Genomic DNA, 14960 nt, shown 5'->3' on the forward strand with positions numbered 1-14960 from the left:
TCATGACCTGAATTTACCTAGCAGGGACAGAGCATGGCATGGGATTTCCGTTTAGTTTAGAACAAGTTTAGTGTCATGTTAACCGCATCTCAGCACTGACCCTGGGGTGGTTTGGTAAGCTTTGCCATGAGAAGAGCGTCCTCTTGCAGGGCTTTTGGCCATGCTCGGCAACACAGGTGCCTTTTCCTTTCTTTTCTTGCCTCCTCTCCCTTTCCTGTTTTTTTTGGTTTTTTTTTTTTCCCCTTTCTTCCTTCCTCCTAAAATCCGCCTGTGATCCTTACAGCTGCAGCACGCCAGGTTTCCTACCTTCCATCTCCATCCGATTCCCTCCGCTCGCACCCACTAACCCCAAAGCCCCCCCATCCCACGGTAAACCACCTCCTGTGCGCGGCTGGAAAGCGGTTTGTGCCAGCGGGTTGCAAAGATGGTTTTAAAAAAAATAATAAATCTTGCTTTTCCCTGAATCCCCACAAATCTCGGGCATGGGCCGTGGCTAAGGGGCCGTGCCGCAAGAGGCAAGTCAGGCAGGCTCCTCTCTGACAGCGTTCGCAGCTTGCGGGCAGCGGGCGCAGGTTGACACAGTAGGGTGTGCTGGCTACGAGTGCCTCGCTGCTGTGCCACTTTCGGTCCATGTGAGGATTTCTCCCTGCTCACTTGGCCTGTCGAGACCCGGAGGGCCTCATGCCGTGGCGGGGATGGGGAAGCGCATGGCAGGTAGGGCCGCAGTAGTGCCTTGGGTTTCTCAGCGCTGGGAAAGGCTGTCATCTCCTTTAAGCCCAACCCGTGTGCGGCTTCCAAGCTATTTCGAGAAGATTTTAGACATAAATGGTGGCGTGTGGGCACCACACGGTCACTCCGAGGTGGCCTCTGCCCCGCTCCGGCTGCCCCCCTCCGTTGAGGTGGCCGGGGTGGCGCCCGCCCATCGATGTGCTCCTCGTTCCGCAAGCTCTGCCTGGATCGGCGGTGCTGAGCTCGCCCACCCACCCTGCCGGCTGCCCGCCGAGCGCGCCGCGCTGCCGCCGGGGGCGGGGGCCCCTCGCCTTTGCTCCTAGGCCCTCGCGGCCACCCGTACGCGGCGCCCGTGACGTGGGGCGGCTCCGCGCGCCAAATTCGAAGGCGGGTGCGGGCTGGGCGCGAGCGCGGCAGCCGTTATTTCCAGGGCGGGCGGACGGCCCCGCTCCTGCGCCGGCGGGCAGAGCGCGCTGCTCCGCCGCCATGGCCACCCCTCCCAAGCGCGGCCGGCTGGACGGCAGGATCAAGAAGATCGCCGTCGAGGGCAATATCGGTGAGGCGGGGGCGGCGGGAGGCAGCGCGGCCCTGCGGCCTGCGCGGGGCAGCCACCCCCCACCCCCCCCCACCCCCGGCCGGGCTCTTCCCGCCCTGGCGCTGTGAGGTGGCCCCGGGAAGACTGGGGGCACCTTGGGAGACCCCGGTCCCCTGGGCAAGGCGTGTTGTGCCGTCAGACCTATTCATAACTTGATAAACTTTGCGCTGATACCGAAGAAATTAATGCTACAAACATGACGAGATTTTTTTTGGGGGGGAGGAGGGGAAGCGCGTTTTCTATTACATTTTTTACCTTTTTTACCTTTTTAAGGATGCGTTGAAGTCCTGGGTAAGACTGCTCCCGCGCTTTTCCTGATTGTAGTGTAAAACTATGTAAATGCAGAGTCAGGTCAAACTTGTAATGCTCTGTACTCCTGCTAACTAACAAGAGAAGCCTGTTAAACTGTTCTAAAGAGCAGGAAAAGTTATGGGCTGCTCATTATGAGATACACTTTTTTTCTCCCCCCCCAAGCAGCTGTGCTTAAAATTGAGCTCGTGAGTTGTCAGGGTGTCCTCTTGTTTACTGGCACATACTGTGGTGGTTGATAGCTGATTGCACTCTGTCAGGTTTAAGTATCTCTTTTTTTAAAAATTTCCTGAGCTTTTTTTTCTGTTAGCTGCAGATTGATGACTTCTGCGCTATAGGAAGTAATTAATAATGCATTTTTGTATCTTCATTTGGGAAACCATTGCTTTGTTTCTTTTAATATTGCTTGCTTTTTTTTTTTTTTTTTTTTTTTTTAACCTTCCTAAAATAACAGAAAGCAACTTCATGCTTGAGGCTGGACTGCTAAGTATCTTCAGATATTTAAAGACTTGGCGTTCTGACTGCAAACATAACTTTGTAGAACTCAAATAGTTGATCTGGGCTGAGACTTGTCATTATTGATTTTTGTTAAATTGGCTGTGGTCGTGTGTGGTACAAAATAAAAAAGGAAAACCCTGTTGCTCAATTAATTGGTCTGTGGTTGACGATGGTCTCTGATTCATTTTTGTCATGAAGTCAAAAGTACTTGGAACCAGAGCTGTAGTTGTTAAATAATTACAGTGTCGTTATTAAATAACTGCCTTTCTTCCCGAATGCTTCTCTATAGCTGCAGGGAAGTCGACATTTGTGAATATTCTCAAGCAAGCTGATGAGGAATGGGAAGTTGTTCCTGAGCCTGTAGCTAGATGGTGCAATGTTCAGCAAAACTCTGAAAAGGATTGTGAGGTATGGTAAAAGAAACTTAAGGCGAAACTTTTTTTTAAAAACAACAACCAACCAGTCAAATGTTCTAATTTCAGAAGACCAATATATCTGATAGACTACGTATTTTAGAAAATGTACATGATAGCAACACTTCTGCTGATTCTTACAGTGATATTTGTGTTCATGTTTTCTAGTTTGCTTAGTGTATTATAGAATAAATGTTATTTAACATCAGGTTGTAAATTATGAAAGTGGCAAAAGCCCGTTTTATTTTATGTATAAAAGCAAGGGACAGAAAAAAGTTAGGCAGAAGTTACTTTTAGCAACTGTGAATCTTTTTCAGCGGCTAGTTCTATACGTCTTATTCCTTACTGGTGAAACTGTAAGGGTCTTGTGACTTACGAAATGTCACTGCGGCTGTATCTTCTCTACTTGAATTATAGATTAAGGGGCTATATCCTGGCTAGTGGAACCAGGCTGTGTCCCCTGTCCCTGGCAGACTTTAGTCCTGTGCCTGCTACGACTCTTCCAAGCAGTTCTCAGGCACGGTTTGGGCAGCAGGATAGGCTGAGGACTCTGCCAAAAGTGCACTGCATGTAGCTGCCTCCTTTTGGAGGCTTAGAAAATTCAGTGCTGTGGATATTGCTCTTGTCTGCCGCTTGGCTGCAGTGTCAGAGCATGGTGCTGCCCCTGTTTGGTGCGCTAGTGTAAGTATGGTTGCAGGGAATTAAGAGATGAGGATGAAACCTGGAATTCCAGAATCTTAATAGCTATCACCTAGGCGTCGACCTTATCTCTGTAGATTTTTTTTTTTAAATGTGTCTTTATTTGGATTTGGTGTTACTGTAGTAAAAAAATTCAGACAGAAGTGGTCACCTTTGGTAGGCTGTGTTTTCAAGTAAAACTGAGACATGCAGCTTGCTCTTTCCATGAGCTTTAGCAGCAGTCTCGAGGTGTTTGATCTACCATGTGGGCTGAGAGAGATTTCTGTGCCTGGAGTCTGTTCTGAATCTCCCAGGTAAGATCAGATATCTTAAGATGCTGCGTCAGCAGCTGTTACCATAGGAACTGTAATTAATAGATGGGAAACCAAAATGAGCTCAACTTCAAATTCATGCTCCTTAGAGTAGAAGAAGCATGGATTTTTCTGCATTGCTGTTGACTTTTTGTACTGATAGGATATTGTTCTTTTGTTAAAGTGGGTAAATAGTGGTGAACGTGTTTTGGTACTTGAGCATTTTGTCATTGTAGATTGCAGGGAGTTGCTTGTTCAGCACAGTGCCGTAGGAGGAATAACATTACTGGCATTTGTGTCTTATATTACAAATAAGGTTCAGAAGTAAATGATGTGATTGTAAACCTGAAATAAAGGCTAAACAGCACTTATACCTTGTTTTACCTTGATCGTCCACTATCTCAACTTAAAGGGTTGCTATATTTGTTTAAAACCAGGAGCTGACCACATCGCAGAAGAGTGGCGGAAATGTGCTTCAGATGATGTATGAGAAACCGGAGAGGTGGTCTTTCACTTTCCAGACGTATGCATGCCTCAGCAGGATCCGGGCTCAGCTGAGGTCCCTTGATGGCAAACTCAGAGAGGCGGAGAATCCTGTGGTCTTCTTCGAGCGATCTGTCTACAGTGACAGGTATGTTGGTCTGAAGTCCTTAAAGTGAAGATCAAAATTCTCCTAAGTAAAATGTAATAAATATATAAATATATAAAATATTTATATAAAAATAAATATATAAAAAAATATAAAAATAAAGTAAATAAATAAATAAAAAGCAGACTGTGACTGAGTTTTGTACCTCCTTTCATCATAATTTTGATACTGGTGAATAACAATAACCTCAGTAAGTGGTGTTGTCTTGCTCTGGGGTGTTGACTGCAAAGTAAAATTAATGGTTTGTGGGTTTATAGTTTTGTTGCATAACCTTGATTAACTATATGTAGTTTCTCATTCTTTGTGCGTATGTTTTTATGATTTGTGTATGCACGTTTCCCTTCAAAGAGAAGAGCGGAGTAGGCATCAAGAAGAGTCATGAGTGATTTTTTTTTTCCTTGTCACTTAGCCTTGTTTTCTTTTATGGTTCTTGAAACAGGTCTAGCTAGTTCATATTGCCGTACCCCGTGTTTCTGGATTTGTAAGGTCAGATCTGATAACTAAATCCCATTGCATAATCCTTTAGGTGTTCACTGTGTTCTAATATATCCTAAATAAATGACCACAGCGTACAAAGTAGTGGTGGTTTGTACATTATTCCTGAAGATACCTGAACTGGAAATCATAGAATGGTTGGGCTGGAAGGGACCTTGAAGAGAACCTAGTTCCCACCCCACTCCCACAGGCTCAGGGACACCTTCCACCAGCCCAGGCTGCTCCCAGCCCCGTCCAGCCTGGCCTTGAGCACTGCCAGGGATGGGGCACCCACAGCAGCCTGTGCCGGTGCCTCGCTGCCCTCACGGTGAAGAATTTTCTTCCTAATATCTAATCTAAACCTACCCTCTTTCAGCTTAAACACATTACCCCTTGTCTTATCACTGCTGGTACCGCTTTTTGTGGACATTGCTATGGGCAACCGTGATCAATATAGTTATAGGATGGGGATACAAGCTGTCTGTTTTCCAGTCTAAGTCCATGTTAAAGAAGTTACAGAATCATAACGCTCAACTTCTTTTCCAGTTACTGTGCAGTACTTCAGGCAAACAAAGCAGTAACTGTGTTGAAGCTAGTTTTTGTTGAGGTAACTGTTTTGTGTTCACAGGTACATCTTTGCAGCTAATTTATATGAGTCTGATTGCATGAATGAAACTGAATGGACTATATACCAAGACTGGCATGACTGGATGAGTAAGCAGTTTGGTCAAAGCCTAGCACTGGATGGAATCATTTATCTCAGAGCCACTCCTGAGGTGAGGAATAAAAATTTATGACCATGCAGAGAATGAGAGTAGATGTTCTATGCCTTGCCTGTAAAATTTGACCTTTGTCTGTGCTTCCATAGTATTTTTTTTCTTAAAAAATACAGTGTTTAACTATGATTCTAGACTTTTTTTTTTGATAAAACAATACGCTTGCAGTCAATTCAAATGAGGTCACAATTGTGTGTCATTACATAGCACTGTATCTGGTTTTGGTATTGCTCTGAGTGTCTTGGGCAAGGAAATGGTTGAGAAATTCTCTTTGAAATGTAATCTTAAAATCTTGAGCAACCCTTATCTTTTGTTGTAGAAATCTCAATGTTTAGAGTTCCGTTCAGGTTGTAGTATTCCCCTGAAGACTATAATACTTGAGTTATGACCGATGCAGTCTGGAGATACTTAAGATTGTTATTTCAAATGTAGCCTGTGTATTTTTAAATAAAATGTGATGATAATGATTTTCTAGTTATAAAAAGAGAACATGTGACCAGAGCAAACCAGAAAATACCACTGGAATGGAAGAAAAAAAGAGGAAAAAGTAAAGAAAAAAATAAGAAAAGAGGAAAGTACGAAATAGCTATAGGAACATTGCTGTTAAAACAATTCATAGTTAAATTTAGGGTGCATGTGTGTGAAGCCCTTTTACCTGGAGCAATGGAGCTAAGACAGATGAATGCACCTACAGTATGTGAGGCTTTGTGGCAATGCTTTGACTTTTGGGCATTTAATGTTTTTTTTAAAAGGAGAGGACAAGACAATAAATTTATCTTTTGAGTATGAAACCTACACAAACAAGAGAAAAATATAAGGGCTTAGAAGAGCTCTAATTGCAGTAATTAACTTACAGGTCACTTCCATACTTCCTTACTTCCATCTTTCAGGCTTTCAAATTTATTGTAAACAACTGTGTAATGTAACATGCTAGAGTTTCTCTGAGGGCTTTTCTATTAGGCTTGCTGTTGAGGTCTTTCTGTGCCACTTTAGTCAAAAACCTTTATTTAAATAGCAAAGTGCACCAGATGAAGCAGTTTTCATTGGTTTGTTACTGAGGCTTTGGATGTGCTCAGAACAGGAACAAATGATTTACTACATTTGAAGGCTGGATTCCTAAGAGCCAGGAATATATAATGAGATTTTGAAATGCTTGTCTGTGGTGGCAAATGGATATTTCCATGCTCTTTTCATGCAGTACGCTGGTACCCCTTCATTTAATAAAGAGCTTGTTTGCGACCTTTCCTTGTAGTGGAGAAATAATGTGTTACATTTCCTTGGGTCCTTCTTTGATTTTTGTATGTAGTTTGTGGGCTCCATCAGCTGAACATGGCATGGTGTTTCTATGCTTATAAGATAGCTGGCAAGTTGAGTATTCATCTTTGGCAAAGAGTGGCATACTGAGCACAGTAGGAAGGGTTGGCAAAAAAGACCTTCAGCAAGCTAGACTTCCTCTGTAGGTCTGCAAAAACAACCAATTTTTTTTTTTTTAAATCTTTTACCTTTAGAAATGCTTAAATAGGATTTACTTGCGTGGAAGAGATGAAGAGCAAGAAATTCCTATTGAGTACCTGGAGAAGCTTCATTACAAGCACGAAAGTTGGCTTCAGCACAGGACATTGCGGTAGGCTTTGTTTAATGGTTACTTAAAGATGGATAAATCTTTGTAAGGATGTTCCATAGTGCTTTTTCCACCAGTGAAACTTCAGCTTTTTATATAGATAAAGTTAAACTCCAGGAATATTTCTATGTATCCTTTCTTAGTAGTACTGCCTTTATGGTATGTTAATTACTGCAAGGACGTGCAATGTGCCCTGAATTTTCTTCAGCTAGAGCTCTGAATAGCAGAGGGTTGAGCTAAACTAATTTTAATACACAGTTGAATTTCATATTAGGTGTTGGGGGAGCAGAATATTCAAGAATCAATAATGGATCCTAGGAGCCACATGGTAAATTCATGTTGCTTTATATTCAGAATTCATGGCTGTAATTTATCTATGCAGTTCTTCTCATGGGATTCTTAACAATGAAAATGCTGACAGGGGCTTGAATGATGTATACTTTTTCCAGCTAGTAATATTTTCTTTGTTCCTATCCCAATACAGAATGGATTTTGAATATCTTCAGGAAATACCTATTTTAACGTTAGATGTTAATGAAGACTTCAAAGGCAAAAAGGACATATATGATCACATGACTGAAAAGGTAAAATTTCACAAGCGGATCAAACTGATGATTTAGGTTTATTGCCAGCACGTCAAAATGAATTCAGGATACTTCTTGCATCTGAAAGTGTGGCATTCTTTGAAGTCAGACTAGACTTAGAACCTATGGTTCTTCATGTTATTTATTACATAAGTTTTCCATTAAAAAAAAAAGTAGGGGGGAAGGATGAAATATTCCAGGGTTGTTTGAGAAGGCTTTCACTAGTAGTTTTGTTTGCAGATTTCAATTTCTAATTTAAATAACCCTCAACTATGAAAGAACTGTTACTTGCTATGTTCTGCTTCTAACATTGTGCAGGTATCCTAAGAAATGTGATGAAATTGGCAGAGAATGAGGGTAGCTGTTGAGGGAGAAAAAAGGCTGCATAGGTCTGAGTTGGATGTCCAGGGTAAAGTCTTCCTTACATTAAGTGTGAAAGTGTCTAACCTAGTGGGCTAGTCAATAAAAGAACTTCGGTGCCAGGTACTGTGAAAATACAGTACAAAACCTTTACAGTGGAAAATTGAAGGATGAGTTGGCTGAACTTGCAGTTGAATTTTAATCTGAAGCACTAGGCCAACGGCAAATGGTTTAGGTTTGCAGATACTGCTAGCTAAACAAAGCTAAACAAGAGTATAGGCTATCCTCTTTTCTGTTTAGCGTGTCACTGCAGTGGGCAGTACAGCAAATGCAAATAGGGTTCCTTTGCTCTAAAAATATACTTCACTGTATAATCATCTTTCTAAAATATTTAGGTCATGGAGTTACATTCAGATAATAAACAGTCTTAGAGCCTGCTGCAATACTCCTTATTTTTAGTCTTGTTTATTAAATTGACACTATCATTAAAGTTTTTTTCCCTTTCAATTGTGTTTACTAAAGTGTTACTCAAAATCCTCCCCAAAAGCAGTGGTCTGAAACTTCAGGGAGTACTTTTCAAATGTAGCCTTCTACTTTGTTTAGGAAGTAATACAGAATGAAAATGAGAAGTATTTTTTAGTTTTACTTGGAGGCATGGAAAAAATGCCTATTTGATACAAAAAAAGAGTTCAAGTTGAGGTTTCTGTTTGTGTTAAGATCTAATCCTTAGCACAAATAAGTGTAATATTGATGGTTTGGCCTAGCTGTAAAATATATATTTTTAACTGCTCAGGTGATTGGTATTTGAATCTTGATGGGATTCAGCTGAGGACAACTTGACTTTTATTTGAGTAGCTGCAACAAGTTACAGACCTTAGCAGTGCACAATTGGCAATAAATTGTTTACCTCATGAGAAAGGCAGCTTTGTCCTTTGATCTCCGTTTATCCACTGAGAAGTAGAACTGTTCACCTGATTAAAACCAGTCTTCATGGTATTTGCTCTTTTAAACCTTGTTAATTGATGGAATGACTGGACATTGCAGCTGTGGAGTGAATGTGCTTCCCATATGTGCCATGAGATAAGGCCAAGCTCAGGCACCTAAATAAGGATTTTGGAGGAATTGACTCCTGTGTAGCTGTCAGGTTATCTGGGAACAGCCTAAGCCCTGTGTTTGCCTTATTTTTTGGCGTTTCCTAAGTAGAGTTGCAGAACTGCTACAGTCTCCATGAGGCTGGGTGCTCTGGCCTTTAGCATATGCTTATGTCCAATAGGGACCAAAACCTGTAGGCTTCCTTCTCACCTCTGTTGCGATGCTCACTTTCAGAGACCTGTCTTGAAACTGTGCCTAGTGTGTAAATTGTGATAGTGTTCATCATGCGGTGTTACTATTGCTGTTTTTGAAAGTGGAGGGTAGCTTTCTCCTGATACCTTTCAAGTTAGAGTATTGGCACAGTTATGTGTTCCCTTCTCTACATGAAGGGATTTGACCTCTTCTTTTCCTTCCACCTTCTTGAGCCCTGAACTAGGAAGGGAAGGGTCACAGCTGGAGAACAGGATCCAAGATCTATTTCCATTTCACATCAAGAATTTGGACAAAATGTTTACAGATGTGCTCTGTGTGTGAGAGCTTCTGCCAAAAGAAGAATACCATGTTCTCCATAAATTGTCGATTCCTTTCTAGCTTTTGAGTGGACAGAGAGGTAAATGCTCGCAGTTCAGGCTGTATCACAGTGTAGTTGCTAGGATGCTCCTGGAACTAAGAGGTAGGAGTTGTGTGCCTAGGCCTTGTATTCCCTGGGTCTTGTACCCTCTGGGTTTTTATAGTTTAAAAAAGATGGCCTGGCCCTTGCTGCCACCTCCTCCTCCCCCCACTATGCTTTAAAGGGAGGGAGTAATTATTCTTTTACTTTTGCGGACAGGGAGCGAAGGGGGCACAACAAAAAGGCACGTGTACTTGTGGCAAGAAGTGTGTTCTCAGCGTGTTGTCTTCCTGCAACCTTTGGTAGTGACCTGAATTGAAGATGTTAAGTGGCTACACGTATAAGCATAACGCTTGGCATGCTGCTTGTCTTGGTTCCAGTTTTCATACAGTAGCAGAGATCGTTTGAGGTGCTGCTGTGCTGGGTCTTGGTGCTTTGTGTAGGATTGTGGATTTCTGTCTCAGGTTTCTAGGTAGCGTTCTATGGACCAGAACTTCACCATTAATTTTTAGGTAGCTGTAGCCATTTGAGCCACTCTTCAAGTACTGGAAATGAAGTTCAACAGTAGCTGAACTATTGTTCTACAGTATCTGATATCTTTGAGTACTATGGTTTTTCTAGGTATTGTTCTATCATAAATTTGCCAACCTCAGATTCCAAGGAACATACTATTTAGCTGCATTGGGTTGTTCATTGACATTAATAAATTAACAGTGTTCTGGAGGTGAGTGTGACTTGGTATTTTCCAAGGGGCAGCTTTTCTGAGGTTGTCATTATCTCCCTTGTGTTTAGGTTGGACCTGCTTTTAAGACAGTTCACTTGTGATGTAGGGCAGTAGTTTAGGACCACAGGAGGAATGAGCATCATTCCAATGTGTGTGTCTCAGCACCTGCTAAATTACAGGTACCATCGCTGAAAAAGTTCTTGATGGACAAGAAAGGACATAGCGTAAGATTATTTTTCCCAGTTCCTGCTTCTGTAGGTTGTAGTTAAGCACGAAGCAGTGGAGAGGTATGTGTAGTTGCTGTATACTTCTGTTAATAAATACTTAGTTTGATTGACAATATTTGTTTCTTTTTGCAGGTCAAAGAATTTTTGAGCACGTTATAATCCTCTTTGAAGCGCAGGCAGAGTCAAGCTGTTCCAAACATCTGTGTGATCAAAGTCTGAAGTACAGCTTCTGCTTTTATAGAAGGCCTCTGGAGAGGCAGGACTCAATCCTGTTAATTTAATTGTGAGGAACAAACAAACTTTGTGAATAGGGAAATTATTAAATACATCAGTAGGTCTGTTGAGTATTATATTAAGTAACACACAGATTCTGGAGATACTAGAATTCTGGGAGTTCTCAAACGTTGTGCCTGTTTCTAACCAGACAAATAAGTTCTTCTGGAGTATTCTATTGTATTTTTAATTTATTTTGTGCCCAGTAGCTATTTAATTTTCAAGAAGGTAATGGGTTTTTAGATCTCTTGGTTTTTTGTTTTGGTTTTTTTTGGGGGGGTTTGTTTTTTTTTGTAGTGGAATTGATTCGTAATAGATGTCTCATTGTTCTGAGGAAGAAAAAAACCCAAAATATTTCTGCTGGTGAGGGAATTTTAAGATAACCCAGAGTTTTATATTGTAAGGTATACAAAAAAAAAAAAGTAATCTGACAAATTTGATAGGTGAAGTTCTTCATGGAATGCACTGAATTAAAAGAGATCTAAATATGGCTGAAATTCTGTAGATGCCAAATGAGATTTTATATCTTACGTTTTCAGTGTACACTGCAAACTAGGATATTGAGAGGCTTTAGCTATTCGTTAGCATGTTTGGGGTTTTTCCAATTTATTGTTTTTTCAGCTCTTAATAAAACAAAGCTGGTTTTTGTTGCTGGCAAGTTCTCTTTTCCTGTAAAGGACTATGTTTTCTTGATGGGTGCCATAAAAGGAAGAAGAAAATTTTGCAAATGGCCTCCATCTGTAAATGATGTCTTTCTAAACCTTTCCTTAGTTACTTTTTGGATGTCAGAGGAGGCTTCCTACTTTTGTTCCAGTTTCTCCATTTGTTTACTGGGCCTTCTGGGTGCTTATACAAGATTCTGCAATATTGGAAGCAGGCTGTCCTTTCTCATCTTCTTGTAGTAAGAAGGGGGGAGACCTCTGATGGAGTAGCTGGTGTTCTAGTGCATCTTGTTTTATTATCTGAGCCACTTTTGTTTCAGGTGCAGAAAATACAAACTATACAGGGCACACACCTTAATACTGTGGTTTTGAGTTGCTTAGTTCTGCTTTAAACATTTCTGAATGAGTGCACAGTGGGCTTTTGAATGCAGAATTTTATTGTGAAGCGTTTTATTGTCTTTTGTGGTGCTTGTGTTACCTGTTAATTTGAGATTAAATTTCTTCTTTTGTGGTTGCAATTGTGTTGGTGTTCTCTAACCGTTGAAAAATAAAAGTGCTTGGAAAGACTTTTTCAGTGCTTAATAATGTTGGCTCCCTTGTCTCATAAAAGAAATCATCTTGTGGATGGCTGGTACACAATAGTGGTACGATGGATGAATTTAAGATAATGGATTTTCAGTCTGCTGTAGAAGTTCTCTAAGATTTCTGAAATGCTGTGACTGGCTTCAGACTTCTTGTGTGTAGGAAATGAACTGATGGGATAGAGACATGGGATTATATAAAATGTATCACATGTATAACTTACTGATCAGTAGGAATGTGTTGTATAACATTGATGTTATAGTGGAATGTAGCAATAGTGTGGTAGAAAATCTTGTTTTGGACTTCCAAGGTTGCCTCGTAAAAGGCAGGATTTTAAGATGTTTGCTCCAGAAATGAATTGTGGTGCAACGGATGAAGATTCAGTTGAGATTTATTTTAAAGACATATTAGATGCCTTTAAAACATTCTTGGCAACAGTCTGAACAGTAACGACTAACAGTGCAATTATTCCTACAGTTTCAGCTGTCAAAATTGTGGATGTAATTACAGGAATTGGAATGACAGTGCTCATTGCAAGGAGTAAACAAGTCTGAGTTCTAATAAAGACTTCTTTTTAAACCCATCACAGAGCACACAGAAATTCTGTGGCAGGTTATTTGCATCCCGTTCCAGAAAGCTTTGCAAAATCTCTGACTGCCAAGTTTGCGTTTGAAGGAGCAAAGTCATGACCGATTGTTAGAATGTTTTTAATTGCTGTGGAAAAAAACCAGTAACAAACCCAAAACACACACCCCACCCTCCCCCACGCTTTTCAGGGCTTTGAAAGTAGCTGGGCTGAAGTATGTGAAGCTGCAGTTATTTGTATGTAGGACAGATGCAGCGTAAACAGAAGCGGAGATGTCCTTAGCCTGTTCTGCCTGTGTGTCAGCTTAAACTTCACACCTCAGACTTCCAAATTTGTCAGTATTATTTTCTTTGTTTAAATCTATTCCCAGGCTACCGCAAAACAGGATTGTTGTGTTGGTTTTCTGCGTATTAGAGAGATGGAAGGTTTCTGAGCTGCTCTCTGCTGTCTGGTGATGATGTTGTTTCAGTCTTTGAATGCTGTGCCCCTTTCTCTTCCCTTGGGTAAGAGATCCTTTGATGGAACTGGCTAGAAATGCTTGCTTGTTTTGATCAAGTCTCATCATGATCGGGAAACAAAATGGGTATGTGGGGTTTGTTAGGTTTTTTTACACTTGGGATACAGATTAAAATACTGATTGGTAGTGTTTTAATTGCTATGCAAGTACACGTGTGACCAGTGGACGTAATATTGCCTCATATTGTTTTCAGTCCTTGTAGTTGTTGTCTGTGTAGTGGATTTTAAGTTCTCTTAATCTAAATGCTTCTTAGAACAGCGACCAGTTTTGTGGGTAGAATTTAATTTTCTATAGTTTTGTGCTGGTTGCTTATTTCTACTGTTTTCTGTTTATTTAAGCAGACTTCATAATAATATAGTTGTGTGCAAAATGTGATTAGTATTGAATTATTCTGTTCTTTTTCCAGTAATTAAAAGACTCCAGGAATCTATTGGTGAAATAAAAATGGCACAGGAGAAACTCACCATAAACTGTTAAGCAGAGACCGGGGAAGTATGTATGTAGTAATAATTAAGTTAAATCTTAGGAAAAAACAGCATGCAATTGATATTGCCAAGAGGTTTCAGTGTAGCTAGGTGTAGGGACTCTAGGATTGTTTTTCCAGTTCCTGTTTAGACTCGCTACGTGACCGTGAGTAAACCTCTCTTTGCTTGTCTTTGTATCTTTAAAATACTGTATCTCCCTACATCTTCAGAAGGCTGGGAGATTTAGTTAATATTGATGTGCTGTTTTGTAGGTCTGAAGCACTCTACTAAATAATTGAGAATGAAGGCAGCCCTGGTTTTAGATTTATCACTGGGATGTTTTGATGCCCTCCTGAAAGGGGGCCCAGGCCCAGATTCGTGGCCAATAGAAATTATTTACTTGCTTCAAAAGATACTTAAAGCCATCAGTGCAACGTCAATTGCATTGAAGTTAGCTCATTGGAAAAGATGCTACCAAAACCTGTGACCGTTTCTGAGGAAAGGAGACATTACAAATCTAATACTGAAATAAAAATTGATGGCAAAAACTGTGCTGCTGTCCCTGTAGCTACTGGTAATGGGGAAGCTGTGTGCGGAATCTGCCACACGAGGTCATTGTGTCCGCGGTTCTCGCTTCCCGAGCTGGCTGCGAGATCAGGGTTTAAATAGTGAATGGCTTTGGAAAAGGTAAAGAAGGAAGAGGTCACTCCCTCACTTTGCCCAAGCAAAAAACCGTTACACTGATTAATAAATACTCTACTGAATGAGATAAATCTTGATCTCTGGAGGGAGGGGAATAAAGCAAGCCTCTGCTGGATTAAGGGAAAGACTAGAAAAGGATGAGCTAACGGAGGGGGTTTGACACCAGAAGGTCTCTTCCGTGCAGCCACCAGCTGTTTCTGTTCTGTGAGTGAACATTGGTGCGTGGATAACATTAATCCTGGTGTGTCTGAGTGATAACAGTCATCTAGCACTGAGCTCTCCTGTCCGAGTGCAGACAGCGAGTGATAGTAATGCTGGCAGCATACTGGGAAAATAAAGCCATTAAGAATTCTACTAACTGAAGCCATGCACGGTACTTAATGTGCCAAATATAAGCCTGAACTGGGTATGGACCCACTGAAATTCTGATTGAAATCCACTAGTGACAAGGAGTGTGGATTCCGTACTGGGAGTAAGTGAAGTGATTTATTTTACCTTAGGGTGGTATTCAGTGCTGATGTGAA

At 41.2% G+C, this 14960-nt stretch overlaps 2 protein-coding genes across 2 annotated transcripts in view; both read left to right on the plus strand.

Moving 5' to 3' along the window:
• Positions 1–1054: 1054 nt before the first annotated feature.
• DCK (deoxycytidine kinase) lies at positions 1055–12152 on the plus strand. Its single transcript, XM_040586463.1, has 7 exons — positions 1055–1285; positions 2421–2539; positions 3971–4164; positions 5285–5432; positions 6941–7056; positions 7538–7637; positions 10783–12152. Exons 1-7 carry the CDS (start codon positions 1216–1218, stop codon positions 10807–10809), a joined length of 774 nt encoding a protein of 257 aa, XP_040442397.1. The 5' UTR covers positions 1055–1215; the 3' UTR covers positions 10810–12152.
• Positions 12153–12794: 642 nt separating this feature from the next.
• Positions 12795–14960, plus strand: part of SLC4A4 (solute carrier family 4 member 4) — a 235793-nt gene continuing 233627 nt past the window's right edge. The window contains exon 1 of the mRNA XM_040586303.1: positions 12795–13087. The gene's annotated coding sequence lies outside the window, so the exon portion shown is untranslated. The remainder of the gene's footprint in view (positions 13088–14960) is intronic.

The sequence above is a fragment of the Falco naumanni genome, chromosome 1 (genome assembly GCF_017639655.2).
Source record: "Falco naumanni isolate bFalNau1 chromosome 1, bFalNau1.pat, whole genome shotgun sequence".
In the NCBI taxonomy this organism is placed as follows: Eukaryota; Metazoa; Chordata; class Aves; order Falconiformes; family Falconidae; genus Falco; species Falco naumanni.